This window comes from Vanacampus margaritifer, chromosome 14 (assembly GCF_051991255.1).
Source record: "Vanacampus margaritifer isolate UIUO_Vmar chromosome 14, RoL_Vmar_1.0, whole genome shotgun sequence".
Classification (NCBI taxonomy): Eukaryota; Metazoa; Chordata; class Actinopteri; order Syngnathiformes; family Syngnathidae; genus Vanacampus; species Vanacampus margaritifer.
In genome coordinates, this window is record NC_135445.1 from 21,499,129 (window position 1) to 21,515,636 (window position 16,508).

General features: G+C 40.6%; 1 protein-coding gene across 10 annotated transcripts in view; it reads left to right on the forward strand.

Moving 5' to 3' along the window:
• Window positions 1-7,224, forward strand: part of LOC144034208 (multivesicular body subunit 12B-like) — a 102,681-nt gene extending 95,457 nt beyond the window's left edge. For 4 of the 10 annotated variants that reach the window (XM_077542804.1, XM_077542797.1, XM_077542796.1 and 1 more), the window contains 3 exons: window positions 555-614; window positions 947-1,080; window positions 2,636-2,836. In XM_077542804.1, the coding sequence (XP_077398930.1) occupies window positions 555-614; window positions 947-1,080; window positions 2,636-2,759 (318 nt within the window). In that variant the 3' untranslated portion in view covers window positions 2,760-2,836. Of the gene's footprint in view, window positions 1-554; window positions 615-946; window positions 1,081-2,635; window positions 2,837-6,766 lie in introns of those variants that run through there. The other 6 variants (XM_077542798.1, XM_077542799.1, XM_077542800.1 and 3 more) reach the window with 6 other exon arrangements.
• The last annotated feature ends 9,284 nt before the right edge of the window (window positions 7,225-16,508 follow it).

Below are 16,508 nucleotides of genomic sequence, written 5' to 3' on the forward strand. Positions count from 1 at the left end.
GTATTGATTGAGGAGTCTGCTACGATAGGGTCCTTATGACTATCCTTGACGAATGATTACCGGTCGAATCGTTTTTTTGTCTCACCCCTAGTATTCACTAGTTACATAGCGGTTGCTTCCTCTAAAGGGGAGGGGGAACACACAGCAGCATCCTTCAAGGATATGAATCATTATACAGATAATAATACAGTGTTTTTCTTCAGCGCTGAAGGTTTCAACAGTTCAACAGTTCATTCGCAAAGTGTTTCAGCCGCAAACTAAGATAAGGCACAGTTCCAGCCCTGCAGCTGCAGTAGCATCCCACGAAGCTTTGCTCTTTTCACAGACAACTCCAACTTACATTAATTAAAACAAGGTCATAATACTGAATAAATGCTTTTCATAAATGCTTTGCAATACTGTAAGAGTTAATATGGGATAACTTATGTACATTTGTTCTAACAGCTAGCTCTGGTGTACAACTATTTTTGTGTGCTGTGATTACATTGCATTATTAGATCATAATACTGGATGACTTGTCTGACCTGTTCAATAAACATTATCTTCCTGTTCAGTTGCAGCATATGGATCTCATTGGCATCACAATCAAAACATTGGCTGAAATTGAGAAAGAAGTGAGTATTTAAGACATATTTATTCAAGTAAAAAAGAAACACTTTTAACTACATCTGCAAGCACTTAAGAAGGGCCCTCGCAGCCGGGCCACTTTAGTGTACTTGCACATTGGAGTGCGGCACATTAAAATTTTTTGAAAATGGCACAAAAACCTTTACATATCGTCGCTGCCCTGTGAAAAAAAAGTGTCCATATTTTGATTTTTTTTACAATTTTACGTTTAGCAGACATCTGCATTCAGCTTCAACATCTAATGAGTTATTTGAAATGAAAGTTATTGAAAAAGTGTTTTATGACATCATGCATTTAAAATATGTCAATTGGATGTCAGACTTGTCATTCAAAATTTACATGTCCATTGGACGTCTCATTCCGACGGAAGGCACGCGGTGTCTGCTCGCACGACTCCGCTTACACTTCCTCCTCAGTGGGATGGTCACAGAGCCGACATCTTTCGATGATAAGGTAAAGTTTGTCAATATTATCTTACATATTTTTTTGCTGCTGTCAATTTTTAGTAACGTTACCTTTAACAAACAATATGCCGTAACCATAACGTCAACACAGTCCATTTACACCTACATTTACGCCTAAGCTGTAATGTCTAACTGTATTGTTTATGTGTCATTCCAGTTCTGACCAAGATAAAACTTTATTCATTCATGTCGTTTGATTGATATATGCAAATGCAATGTGGATAAACATGTCTCTCGCTCTCAGTTGAGGGACAGAGGAAGAAAGTGGCAATAAAAGTGGTGACTGTTTAGGAGAGAAATAGAATTGTCGGACACTGCAGAAGTTTTTTGCAACACCGTTATGTCAATATTGAATTTGGAAAAGTATTTGTAAAATGAATTTTTAAACCCTTAAAATGTATGAGACATGAGACAAAATCAGCGTAAAAGCATTTTCAAGAAAGAATACAAGTACAGATAATCTGATTTAGTGACTGTTTTGGTAACTTTGTGATGAAACAGCTTCATAAAAAAAAGAGATATTTTTGTGAATTTCGCAAACCATGACATATTCATCCAACAGAGTGACATAGAAAATTGTTTGCTGCTCAAATGGGATATAAATAATAAATCCGGATTAAGAATTGATGACTAGTAGACGTTGCCAACTATAAATAGTCGGCTTGTGTGTGTGAGTTAACATATTTTAGTTGAACTTGTTACCCGTTTCGTTCTTTTTTCTGAACATCTTTAAATCTGCAGCAGGGGCCGTTCCGGCTCTCCATCTTTTTTGCATAAAACCATATCTCTCGGGAGATAAAACAGGCTCTCACACCATCCTCCCGTCAGTTTGAACAAAAACTGGCAAGGCAACGAGACGCGTTGTACAAATTCAGGTGGAGAAAAAAAACAGCCAGCCAGCAGGGACACCGTGGGTTGCTGATGTCATGTCCCATTCAGCTGCTGGGAGGCGCGCCACTGGGCAGATTTTGTGTGGGATATTTAAAAATCATGAAATACTCGGTTAATATGTTTTGATTCAATGAGCCGCTCATTTTGTCGTGTATATTAAATTGTTCAAAAGAATATTAAAATGCATCCTGAGGTGTCGCATACACTTTAAAGCATTTTAAAACAATAACTAGTAGTTTGATTAAATTATGTGCATCTTTATCTCAGTGCCCTAAAATGTATTCCTTTTTAATATTTTTTAAGATTCACTTGGAAGTTAAGAACAGTATGATTGTGGCACACACCACTCTGAAAGTGAAGAGTGGTGATATAATTAATACTAACTTTAATTTTGTCATACAAAAACACAAAACAATAGAATTTCCAAATGAGAAGCTGTAGCAAATAAGAGCAGAAGGGTCCTACAGGTGAATGTGCATTTTTTGGGGGAAAGTAGAACTTAAGTGTACTTTTGTAGATGTACTAAAGATATGATGTAAAAGTGGTGATAAATAGAAAAGACACACACACTGCACACATGCAAGTGTGTGATGTGTCCTTTGTACACAAAGTCACACCGCTCATACAAATTTTCTTTGTTTTTCTTTGATTAGGAAGAAGCACTTTCGGTTGTCTCCTCCGGTGAGAGGCTCATCTGGGAAGGAAGAGAACAGCAAACTCAGAGACCTGGAATGTCAACATCCAGGAAAATGCCGCACCAATCCTGGATTGGGATAACAAAAAGATGGTGTTGAAAAATTAACATGCAATCTCAATCTCCAGCCTGCAAAAAAATAAAATCTTTCAAACTCAAATGTAGTCAACTTGATGGATCAAAGACGGAGGAGATTTCCAAGTATTTCTTAAAGAAAAATTGATTAGAGAGGGATATTATTGTCAAGCCTTTGGTAGAACTGAGGAATGTGAACACTAACAGGCAGCGGACAAGTGCAGCAGAGTCCAGGAGGGAAGTTTTCATATGTCTTCATCTTGTGGATGGATGAATAATTTGTGTGGCAGCATGTATTTGAGACAAGAGGTAAAAAGGACAAGGGGTAAAAAGATTAGGCATGTCCCATGTCATGTGATCGGAAATCGGGCCCAATCACGTGGTTGCTGACTCGATCATAATCGAACGTTGTCTCCCGATACTCGGATAAATATACACGTTTTTTTTTAAATAACTTTTTTATTAGATCTGGTATTGCGCGGTGGCACAGAGTGAGACTTCATTTTTGCACACAGCCTAGCATGTGGCATAGCGTCACTTTGCTTCAGTGACCCTATTGGTATAATTCGGCGGGGCTATACAAGGAAAATAGCGCTGAGGTATTTGGAAGTAGATGATAAGTTATTATCATCTTTAATGTGAAAAGCGGACGGAGCGACTTGCACTGTGTGCAAAGTGAGCATTTCATGTGGCGGAAAGGATATACAGTAGATGCCTTGCATGCTTAGCCGCTGCTGCGCTTGCACTTCACTGATGCTGCCATTAGACCCTGGCGACTCTGGGCGTGCTTCATGCCATTCCCGCGGATCCAGCTGTGGCGCCCGCGACTCTGGACGCCCTTCGAAGGGAGGTGGCGCCTCGCCTGGCCTAGCTTAGCTCGAATGCGGAGGGTCAAACGTCTTTCACAGGGTCGCCAAATCCCACCCGGGTTGGCAGTGTAGCCTGGTGCGAGTCCAGACTCAAAGTCAGGATATGGTAAGATTAAATACATTTTGTTTGCTTTCTCTTCAAATGCAGCCTTTTGTTGGTTGTGAAGTTGGCTTGTTTCACGCACATATATACTGTATTTCTTCTTCAACATTAGGTTAGCCCATCAATTTGTGTTATGTAGCATCCTTTAAAACGGCTAGAGTAGGTTTTAAAGCTCTTGTGAAAAATGTATATACTGGTCAATAATAGCCATTTGAGTAACTCATCATGTGCCAAAAAAGGGGGGTTAAATGTTTTACCTAGTTTTAGTTTTTGTAAAAATTAAAAATTAAAAAAAGATATATATAAAATAAAATTTAAAAAAAACTATTTTTCCTCAATAAAATGCCGAGGTATCGGATCGGGACTTGGAATCGGCCGATCTCAAAATTAGGTGACTTGGGCTGACTCGGTTCCAAAAAAGTGTGATCAGGACATCCCTAGAAAAGACCTTAGCAGACTGAGAGTGACATCCACGAAAAAAAAGTTCACAGCACATCTATCAAGAACTGAAGAAGGTTGTTCCCCCAGAGTTCCACTCTACAGTATGAGGATCTTCTCCATGCATTATTTCCAAGGTTTCTTTATGTCAGACATGTTCAGAAATTATTTTTATTAAATTCTTATTTATTCAAGTTATTCAAGTGTGTATTAAGTACGTACCTGTTCTCATGGTGCTTGTTATCTTGTTTTTTAAGGAAATTTGGTTTTGGTTTTTGAGGCTTACTGATCTTCAACCCACATCATTTACATCTTATCTCCCGTGACTTGACTTCGACACATTCTTAACATTGAGCTTGCGCTTTGCACACTCATCACACCTCGCATTTTTTTTAAATCCATATATAAAGGTATATTGTGCCATTAAAATAAATAAATAAAACATCTAATTCCAATGTGCCAGCAGTAACCCAACGTGCAAGTACCCCAAAGTGGTCTAGGCTGTTAGGGCCCTTTATAGCTGCTCGCATCTCTAGTTAGGGCCGCTGCTCGGAACTGCGGCCACATATCTTGGGCACTCAGGTGACGATAGAGCTGAACAGTCAACTGATTACCACTTGGCTGTGTGTTGGCTCTGATGATGCTGCGGAAGATGCTGGTCCGACTTGGCAGACCCTAACGTATTGAGGGACTGCTAGGAATGAGTCCCCTGTCAGAAGGAGTTTCAACTCCCTCCTCTGGCAGATTTTTCCCACGTCCCGGGGAGCAATAGACATTGAATCCTAGTAGACCATGTTCTGTGCCTCCATTTTTGAAGCGGCACCTGTTGCCGCATACCAGCGGTGAGGGATGCCATCAAACTGAAGGAGAAGTTCTATCGGGCCTTTTTGGCCTGTGGGACTATAGAGGCATCTGATAGGTACTAAATGGCCAAGTGGAACGCAGCTTCAGCGGTCCCTGAGGCATGGGTTTGGGTCGAGGAGAAATAGTATGATTTTCATTACGGCCGTAGAACAGTGGACCTGCTCCACACCATCTGGAGGGTCCTCGAGGGAGTTAGCCCAAGTTGTCGTTTTGGAGAAAGCATTTGACCATGTCCCTTGGAGAGTGGGGGGTGCTTCGAGAGTATGGGATACCAAACCCCCTGATACAGACTCTGACATTAGTCATACAGGGACCAAACTGTTGTGACTAATGTTAGAGTTAGGTCCGCATTGCCGGCAAAAAATCGTATTTGTTTCAGATGAGGGTTGGGCTCCGCCATGGCTGCCCTTTGTCACCAATTCTGTTCACAACCTTAATGGCGGAGCTTATCAATTATTATGTTACTCCTCCCGAGGAGGAAGAAAATATTTCACGCCCCCCAACTCTCTGCCACAACTGTAAATACTCAACTCATTTATAGGCTAGGCAAGGCAAGTTTATTTGTATAGCACATTTCATACAAAAGGCAACTCAATGTGCTTTACACAAGGAAAAGACAACACCTATAAGCATCAACAAACACAGTAGTTAACATTCAGAGCAAAAAGAGAAAACAAAAGTAGGTTACAAAATGTACTAAAAGAGCATAGATTGACTGTTAAAACATTAGATACCAAACTTTAAAAACATTTAGCATAAGGAAGTTTAAAAATAATAATAATAATATCTAAAAGGGAAGAAAAAAAATATTTTAAATTGATTAACATACCTTAATCAAAGATATGTGGGAAAAAAAGCAAAGTTTTCAAACCTGGATTTAAAAGCATTTACACTCTGGGCTGACTTCACTTCTGTTGGCAGCTTATTCCATTTTTGTGCAGCATAACATCTAAATGCAGCTTCACCATGTTTACTTTGATCTCTGGGGTCCACTAGTTGGCCCAAGTCTGTAGATCTCAGAGCCCTTCTGGGCTTGTATTCAATCAGCATTTCTTGAATATATTCAGGACCTAAAGCATTCAGTGATTTATAGACTAGTAACAAAATTTTGAAAATTCATTCTACAGCTAACAGGGAGCTAGTGTAAAGCCTTAAGGACTGGAGTAATATGTTCTGATCTCTTTGTTTTGGTCAGAACTCGAGCTGCAGCATTCTGAATGAGCTGCACCCCCCCCCACCCCCATTTGAAAAAGACTGCTTTATAGACAGATTTTTTTAGGGGCAGCCAAGGCGTTGAGGCCGTCCAACTTAGTGGCCACATTATTGCATCTCTGCTATTTAAAGATGTGGTACTGTTGGCTTCATCAAGCCTTGATCTCCAACTCTTGGTTCACAGCCCACTGAAGCGTTAGGGATGAATCTAGCCCTCCCTCTTAAAACTGCTGCCCTGACCCGGGCCCTTCGACCCGACCCCTGAATTAGTGAAAGAAAATGTATGGATGAATGGATTTGCAAATGTAGTGATAATTCTCCAGAAGTTTAATTTGAAAAACAATAATCCTGAATCTAAAGGAAATCGCAATATCTAACAGAAAGAAAATAAATCGCCATCTTTCCTGAAACTGTTTAGCCGTAATGTTTCACTGATGCAATATGTTCAACCAAAAATAAAAGGAGCTAGAAATGACATATGTACTATTGCATAAGCTTGGAATTTTAAAAAACAACCGTTGTTTATCAGTATGATTACAGTTTTCGTACTGAACACAGCGCTGCAGCACGGCTCCCTCCCAGTCCAACTCGGACAACCCTGAGCTCTGAGGCCTGATGAACCCCCGAATACCACCTTCACAACTCTCCCTGCAGATACACCAGCAGGATAGACCTGCTCACTGAGGGCCACCACTCTAGACTTTCTCTTATGCACAGGAAAAAAATGTGACTTTGAATCTGTGGAAGCTGTTTTGATCTTTCTTTTCATTGTACTGTTGAAATGGCAGCGAGAAGTATTTTAATTGATAAACAGACGTTAAATGTGACAATGTAACGAGATAGCTCATTGTTCAAAATAACAATGTAGACACATTTCACGACTTAAAACATGTATTACCTTGACATATGTTTTCGCTTTTACGTGTATTGCTAATAACCACATCTAATGTGATGGACTTTAATTAAATGAACTGTGATTTTACTGTCTGTTGAGTGATGATTGATTGAAGCCATTAAGCCAGGCATCTTCAAATTGTGGACTGCAATCTGGATCTAGCATCAGTGAAAGTCTCGTGGACTCACGGTGAATTCCTGTTAAAGGGAGTACAGTGGCTCCCAGTTTTTCCCAGGGGATAGAGATTGGGCCGGCTCAAAAATAGCAAAAATCCACCTATAATAAGAGAAGTGTGCATTACGCTTGCACATGTGTGTAAATCAAGTTTTTAAAAAAAGTGGGGCTACTAAAATAGCCGTCATTTGAATGGCTGGGTTTAGAGTGCTGATACTGTACATCCTATTCTTAAAACTTGCAGGCATTGTTTAATCTGTTTTAAGCCTTAAGTGACAAAACGACAGATGCACTTGGTGCCGTTTCAACTGTCCTAATGGAGTTTATAGGCAAAAAAAAAAACATTGCAAAGCTCCAAGACGCAAGTGTACGCTTGCACCTCCGTTCATTATTCCTGATTTCCAGACAGAAAAAAAAAAGACCCAGACGTAAGAGGTTTAAAATTTAAAATTTCTTGGACACATTTATTTTGTCAATGTCCTGAAACTGAGGGAACAGAAGGAGGTATCACAAATCTAGGTTAAGAAAAAGCATTGCACCTCTAAAGGGGGTGGGAAAATACGCTATGCTGCAATGCTGCATTATCTCAAAATAACACATTTGTCTGCTTGAGTGTGAGTGGAAGTGTGTAAGCATGTGAGTATCTTGCCAGCTGCTACAAACACCGAAAGTTCCATCAGCATCCTTATTTTTGGGCGTAGTTCTTTCGATCTGAGCCCCAGATTGCGTGACACAGTTACACAGGCTAGAGCCCTAAACAGTTCAATTAAAGTTAACATGTATAAAAAGCGGCACGGTGGGGACTGGTTAGCACGTCTGCCTCCCATTGCAGAGGACGTGAGATTGAGTCCGGGCTTTGGCCTTCCTGGGTGGAGTTTGCATGTTCTCCCCGTGCTTGTGAGGGTTTTCTCCGGGTACTCCGGTTTCGTTCCACATTCCAAAAACATAGATGGCAGATTAATTGAACACTCCAAATTGTCCATAGGTGTGATTGTGAGTGTGGATGGTTGTTCATCTCTTTTTTTTTTTCTATTTCTTTTTTCTTTTTCTGGAGAGCTCAGTATTGTTCATTCGGTAATTTTACCGATTTGACATGTCATCATCATTGCTCTCCATTTTTTTTTTTTTTTTACTTTTTTTTTGTATTTTTTCGGTATGTGGGTGATTATGTGTATGTGCGTGCGTGCGAGTGTGTGTGTATTCATTAGTTCACCTAAAACCTATTTTAAAAAATCCCATACCGTTCACCTAAACCGAACACTTCCAGCCAGAGTCGTGAGGCCGTCAGGAAACCCGAGGAAGGACCAAAGAAAAGAAAGGAAAGTGAAATCCAGCACCGACCAGACACCATCCACCAGGCCACCAACCAGAGTCCTTCACCAACCTCAGAGACATCTAAATTTCAACAAATCAGGGAGACCTCAAGAGACCAAAGGAGAGACTGAGGAAAGGAAGGAAGGAAGGATTGGTTGTTCATCTCTGTGTGCCCTTTGATTGGCTGGCAACAAGTTCAGGGAGTACCCTGCCTACCACCTGAAGCCAGCTGGGATAGGCTCCAGCGCCCCCCGCAACCCTTGTGAGGACAAGTGGTTAAAAAATGGATGGATGTATAAAAAGCATTTTAGCAAATATATGATGACTTACACTTTTATTGCAACAATATGTCACACATTTGTGATTGATGTGTTGAGTGTTATGTGTCCAGAACAACATTTGGGATTTGTTGGCAGTGTTTGGACTACGTATGTGCATTATGAAAATTGTGATTTACAGTCGGAAACATTAAATCTCTCAGCAATGCAACATATTACATATGACGATTCGCTTAAAGATCTCTCATTGCATTATGTGCTGTCAACAATGTGGCAGGTGGGGCAAACCACCACACTATGTGCCTCGGGTCACATGAGACACACTGCAGCCGGTAATTTAGAACATGCTTCCAGCCCCTTGACCCCCTCTTTAAGCGGGGATGAAAGTGGCCGATAAGGAGGACTTCATTCAGCTGGCCGGTTCATAGTGAGTCGAAGTTGGGGACCGTCTGTATTGGTGGCTGCAGTAACAACACAGCATAAAATGGCGCCGAACAAAGAGTCAAAAGAGTTTCATTGCAAAAGATGTGGCACAAAGCATGCAAGACAGCAATGTCCAGCTTATGGTAAAATATGCAACAGATGCAAAGGACAAAACCATTTTGCTAAGCAATGCATTACGGACCCAAAGCAAAACCAAAAAAATGATGTACACACAATGGAAGAAACTGCTCTCAGTGACATGTTTTTTTTGTGGACATGGTGACACAGCAGGACACACCCATTGAGCAGGTGACGGTCAACACAGTGGAGCAGAATAAATGGACAGAGACATTACCAGTGAACGAAGCCCTGGTCACGTTTAAACTGGACACACTGTCCGTGTACCCCCCCCCCCCCTATTTTTTTTTTTAATGCACCACATACACTCACTGACATGCCTGGGAGGCGGGTGGATCGGAGCGTGGGGATATCATTTCCCTCTGCTCCGGTTCACCTGCTCCCAATTTTAATGCACCACACACACACACACACACACACTTGTATATACACTGGGTGGGGTCACATTCAAGGTTTAGGGGAAGAGTTCGCCAGTCGGCTGGGGGTGGGAGGGTCGTGGGGGGAACGGGGGCTGTGGACCGGTGGGGTGCCTGGCGTGCCTGCAATGCCCCGTCTTGCTGCGTTGGGGGCGCGGGCCGTGTTGGGGTGGGGGGCGCTCCTGCTCCTGGGTTTGCTCTCCGGCCGGAGGTCGTCCTTTGGCGCTGCCGCGGCCTGGGGGGCCCTGAGGTGTTGCGCTTGCTCTGTCCTGGCAGGGGTCGACGGCTCCCCTCTTTGGTGGAGATTTTCATGCATGCCAGATCCACCACACCAGCATCTATCGAAACTCAGACACAATCTGCTTCTTCCTCAGGTCATTGAATCGGTGGAGGCTGGTGTCTGTGGATCTCACTCTGCTTCGTCTGTCCTTCCTTCCTTTCCTCAGTCTCTCCTTTGATCTCTTGAGGTCTCCCTGATTTGTTGGAATTTAGATATCTCTGGGGTTGGTGAAGGACTCTGGTTGGTTGCCTGGTGGGTGGTGTCTGGTCGGTGCTGAATTTCACTTTCCTTTCTTTTCTTTGGTACTTCCTCGGGTCTCCTGACGGCCTCACGACTCTGGCTGGAAGTGTTCGGTTTAGGTGAACGGTAATTTTTCTAATAGGTTTTAGGTGAGCTAATGAATACACACACACTCGCACACACACATACTCACCCACATACAAAAAAAAACAAAAAAAAACAGAGCAATGATGATGACGTCAAATCGGTAAAATTACCGAATGAACAATACTGAGCGCTCCAGGAAAAAATAAAAATAAACTGGACACAGGAGCCAAAGCCAATCTAATGAATTAGCAGGATGTACGTAAATGCAATGAAGGTAAAAGCACGCATTTACCAAAATAACAGTTCAATCAAAGCATATAATAGACAGTAAATAGATACCAAAGGCAAAAGCATACTCAAAGTACAAGTTAAAGGGAAATATCACAATCTGCTGTTTATTGTTGTACCTGAAGGACACAAGTCACTGTTAGGAGATAAAGCATGTGAGAAGCTAGGCCCAGTCAGACGGGTCTACAACATTTGAAGTTCTGAGCCAAACAGCGTGAAAACAATAGTGAATCAGTACCCAGACATACAGTATTTGCAGGGTTTGGAGTATTGCCTTTCACATATACTGTAAGTGACAGCTGAAAGAAGGAGCTCAGCCTGTAGTTCATGCACCTTGTCATGTTCCAGCGCTTAAGGACAAGCTCAAAAAGGAACTGGATTAAATGGAGTCACTGGAAGTGATAAGAAAAGTAGAGGAACCCCACCACTAGTGTGTAGAGTAAGCGATATTGTTGTTGAGAGTTGAGCATGCTGAGGCTGGTTGAATAAAAGGTTACAGTGACCCACATTCATTTTGTATGTTTTATTGAAAACAACATATACTTTGTTTCTTGTATTTTCCCTGAGCAAGGTGATTTTGTTTGCTACTTTGAGAACTAATAAACTGTTTGCTCCTGTTTCTGACTACATACCGGGTCCTGGCCTTATTTTTGCTTCACGGCACCTAACAGAAAATTTGTATTTGGAACTTACCTTTGTAATGCAATGAAAACACTTTATGGAAACAGCTCCGTTAATTTAAGTAATGGTACTACGCAAATATTTAGTTTGGAAAGAGGCATGATACAAGGTTGTCCACTGTCTGTTTATTTCTTGTTTCTACACAAATGTTCTGTCACTACATAAAGGCAAGCAAGCTGAAGGGTAACTCCATTGCGGGTAGGAATTAGTCAACTGGCAGACGATACTGCACTATTTTTGAGAAACGCTCTGCAAGTAAAACCTGCCATCAAAACTATCGAAATATTTTCTAAAGCCTCAGGTCTTTGCTTGAACTTGTGACATAACTTCCATTGATAACATTCTGGTAAAGGCAAAAGTCAATTATTTGAGCATTACTTTAGACAGAAAAGGAAGGTGTGTTTTTAATTTTGACCCAGTGATAAATACGGCAGAGAAAACATTTAACCAATGGTTGCAGAGAGATCTGTCATTGAGGGGCCCGGTTCGTTTGTCAAAAGCTGAGGGTATTTCGAGACTCATTTATACCGTATCCTGTCTGTCTCTGGAAAATTAATTGCTCAAAAAAATGATCGGCCTTCCGGTGATGTCATGAGGCAAGTAGCAGCATAAACGCTGCGCTACGCCGGATGATATAAAAATCTGTGATAACGACCTTCGCCGACCATATTTGACTAGTATAGGATGCAATCGTCTACAAGTCATAGAGGCTCTAGCAAACAAGAGGCTTAAAAAAAAGACGATAAACAACGGAGACCGCCGAGTCCAGCTAGCATTAGCTCGACTGCTACTAGCAAGGCTAACATCGAAAGCCAGCCGGAACAAGTGGGGCCGCTAATGGAAGAAATATAGAAACTTCGAAAAAAAAAAACAAGAAGGCACAGTCAAACTAAAATGTCCTTGGAAAGACTGTAACAAGTAATGGCGGACGTAAATATGTGTGTGTGTATATACAGTATATATATATATATACACACACAGCTGTGTGCCAACAGAACGTGTCTCCTTGTCAGTCTGACAGGAAAAATCTCTTGATGCTGGCATCTTTAAAAGGGGGGTTAATGTGCAGGCCTGTGAAGAGCACAAGAGGAATAGAACAAATGTTATCAACCCCCCCACTCCCACTATGTATAGTAGCCTATGTGAGCTGGTGTTTCGCTTGAAATTAACATATGAATGAGGAAAAGCTGGAAGCAGGCTTGACTACCAGCGATAAATCAAAACAAGGCTGACCTTATTGACCTTTTGCACGTGACGTCACAGCCCTCATGGGGACGCTGAACGGCAAAAGAGCCATTTGCCTGTATTGTAACCATGTAATTAAATCTCATACAGCGTAATGAGCCTTCAAAAATGCAATCAATTCACTGTCTTCTCAAAGACTCTGGCGACGGAGTTAAAAAAAAAAAAGACTGGCATGTTCATTTCTGCAGTCAGAAACACAGCAACCTCTTCTTCCTGATCGTTTCGCCATTGTTCTCACTGATGCGTTTGAGCAGGAGGAAGAAAAAGGCGCACGTTTTCGAATTTCTGTGGGCGTGACAAACATTTACCAGAGGCGTTGCCACTAACACGAGGGGGCAAGGTAGAGTGCACTTCCGTGTCTTAGTGACAGCAAACGGTTACAGAAGTTTAATCTGCCTGTTTGAAGCATAAATATTAGAAAGGAGGAGAAAGCTAAAGAAGTCACGGACGAACTTTTTTCATACCTGGTTGGATTGTAGATAGCCAATTGTCATTTCATTGCACTTTGGCATTGCAAATATGAAGAATAAATTATTGCTTTGAATTCATTTGGACAGAATGTTTATTGATAAAGGCGACTTTTGTCATTATACCATGGAAGGAGGTCTCAGAGAAAGTGGGCGTGCGTTTTGTCCGCAGAGGCGGTGTGGGGGTGGGGTCGCACGCTATGACGTCAAACAGTGCCAACAGCTCGTTTTCTCAGGTTGGGAGGGGCTGGTGCTTGGAGAGCAGAATAACCTAGAAATTCTCATACAGGGGCGAATGGAGGAAAACACAACTTTGGCCATGGTTTTGGTGAGGAATTAGCATTTTAACATGGGTACAAGCTCCAAAAAGTTGATTTTTCATGTTGCAGTCCCTTTAAATGTGTAATTCAAGTCCATGAAGTCTAAGAGTTCAAATCCACCTTCATCTTTTGGTGTGGATAACAAGATTTTCTTCAGATGATGATGCTTGTTCTTCCTTACAAAATTAACATTTTATTATTGTCGTTGCTTATGGAGTCACTGACATCAAGAAAAAGCGCAGGGTATTCAAATCTAGAAACAAAAGACGACCAACAATATGAATGAAGTAGATGACGTTATCGCTCAAGAAAGAGGCAGCGCTACAGAAATTAGGGGGCAAAACACTGCAGGCTGTCTCATTATGAAGGAAGCTTGTGGCTCAAAGTGAAGGTGGGATTTTGCAAGAGTGGCCACCTCATAGCAGCACTGCTGGACAACACGTTTTAGTAATTTCAGCAAAACGTTTCCATGTGTTGAATTTGAAGCAGCAAAGAAAATCTGGCCAATTGGAAATAAAGTTAAGCTAGAAAAAACTGAGCAGAATGAACATCACCTGGTGGGTGAACTAGGGCCAACTCCATTATATATAAAATAATAATAATAATACTCCCAATTATTTTGGTAATAATTGAAATCACAATTATTCAAACAATTGTTTTTTTTACAATAAAAAACAAGAAAATGTTTAAACATATAAAAATATTAAGAAAAATAAAAAAATTTCAAACACTATAATTATCTAAGTAACTTTTGGAGCATAGATTTTTTTTAAATTAGTCATTTTAAAATAAAAAGGTGCAAATATATAAATTTAAACAACTCAAAATGAGTATTAATAATCTTTTATTTTTGTTTACGATTATGCAAATTTTGTAATTGTGGAGTGTAATAACTGAAATTGTAATTGGATTTTGATTAATTGCACAGCCCTATTTTGAACCATTCGAAGGTTTTATTCATAGCCTTAATTTGTAAGGCTATGAATAAATGGTAGGCGACTTTATTTATATAGCACCGGATGGTGATCTTGAATTGAATTCGAATTTATTGTGTAGGTTTTGCTGCTTGTGGATGTAAAGTGCCCCACTCAATTTTTCATGCCAGAGACGCCACTGGTCGGAAGCAATTATCACGGTCCTACATAAAGAGGGGAAGTGCAATGTCCCAGTTATTGTCCCATGAACTTACTGTGTGTGGATTATAAGATATTGACATCAATAATAGCGACTAGAATACAAAAACACATAAGGAAGTTAAACAAACCGGACCAAACAGGATTTATTACAGGACGCCAAGGAACAAATAATATAAGAAGAGTCTTAAATATACAGTCAATAGCAACACGAGATATACAGCCCTCAATGTTTCTTAGCCTCGATGCTGAGAAGGCATTCGATAGGGTGGATCAACAATTTTTCAGACAATATTAGAAATGGGTTTTGGAGAGGAATTTGCCAATTGGATTGATGTGCTATATAAAGACCAAAAATCGAAAGTAAGGGTCAATGGTCAATGCTCAGATTTTTTCAATGTAGAAAGAGGTGTGAGACAGGGGGATTCGTTATCACCGATCCTTTTTACAGTCAGCATTGAACCCTTGGCAGAGGCTATATGCCAAAAAGATGAGATACAGGGGATAACCAATGATGAAGGGGGAGCAGTCCATAAGGTAGCACTTTTTGCAGACAACATTTTAATTGTCATTAAGATAATTACTTATGCAGTGCTTGGATGAATACGGAGTCATTTTGGGATAAAAAAATAATAATCAAAAGAAATCCGAGGCGATGATGCTTTCAGGAAATTGTCCAGTACAATTAAGTATAGACTTTTCATTTCGCTGGTCCAAACAGGGTTTTCGTTATTTGAGGATAGTTCTCACTCACCGTCCATCAGAATTGTTTAAATTAACAACACAAAAAGGAATGACTTGACACGATGGGAGGTCCTCCCTTTGTCTTTGTTTAGCAGAGTAGCAACAGTAAAAATGAATATACTTTCTAGACTCCTCTTCTTATTTCAAGCTTTACCCACAAGAGTTCCAGTCTCCTTTTTTAAGACACTGAACAATTTAATTTCTAAATTTATCTGGCAAATCAAAAGACCTAGAATACGACTCAAAATCTCACGATAACGATATACCACGATATTGATATATTTTCAGTTCTTCCATTAAAAAAAAAAATACAACGTACTTTGCCTACATTTTCGCACTTTATTTGTGACATTGAAAAGGACGTCACAAATGAATCCAGTAGTGCTTTAATATAAAATTATAAATGTAAACAAAGGAGAAGCCAACACGTTTTTTATAAGGCATACAAAATAAAATTCAAACATTTTCGGTAATAAATAAAATGCCCAAAAAATGTTTTTTCAAAGTGCAAAGTTTCAACTTTCTCATGTCTGTAGCTTTGTAGTGCAGCTAGAGTAGTAGATCAACAGTACCTAACATTCTTTGTATGTGGTAAATTCAATTGTATCAAACAAAATAAATACATTTTACAGAACGCGCTCTGTTATTTTTTTTCCAGCGAGGTGAGTTTCTTTCATATGGGGTGGCCTGCGCAAAGGACTACTGTATGTTCGGTTGACTTTGTTTTTTCTTCTTGCGTTTTGTTTCGGATTCACTGATATTATCTTTGTTGGCTCACATCTGTAGGATAGCCATGTGCTCTTTTTCATGCTTCTTCTCAAGGTGATAACATAGGTTTGTTGTGTTCGCGTCGGGTGCTGGAATGTTCCTGCGGCACAACTTGCATATTACTGTTTTCTGCTCCGCGTCGGACTTTGTGAACCAAACTAGAGATGTACCCCCTTTTTTCGGTACAAGTGCTTCTTTCTGTGGAATTGAAGATGCAACTTCTTCCATTTCAGGAGCCGTTGTTTTGCCTTCTTCCTCCTCCATCGTCGAACTTGCATCTGTGTGAGACTGCGCGTGTGTTAAATAACGTAAAGCAGCGTGGTGTTGCAAATCCAGGCAAGTTGCTGTTAAACGCCACATACACGATGCCGCAAAGTAGT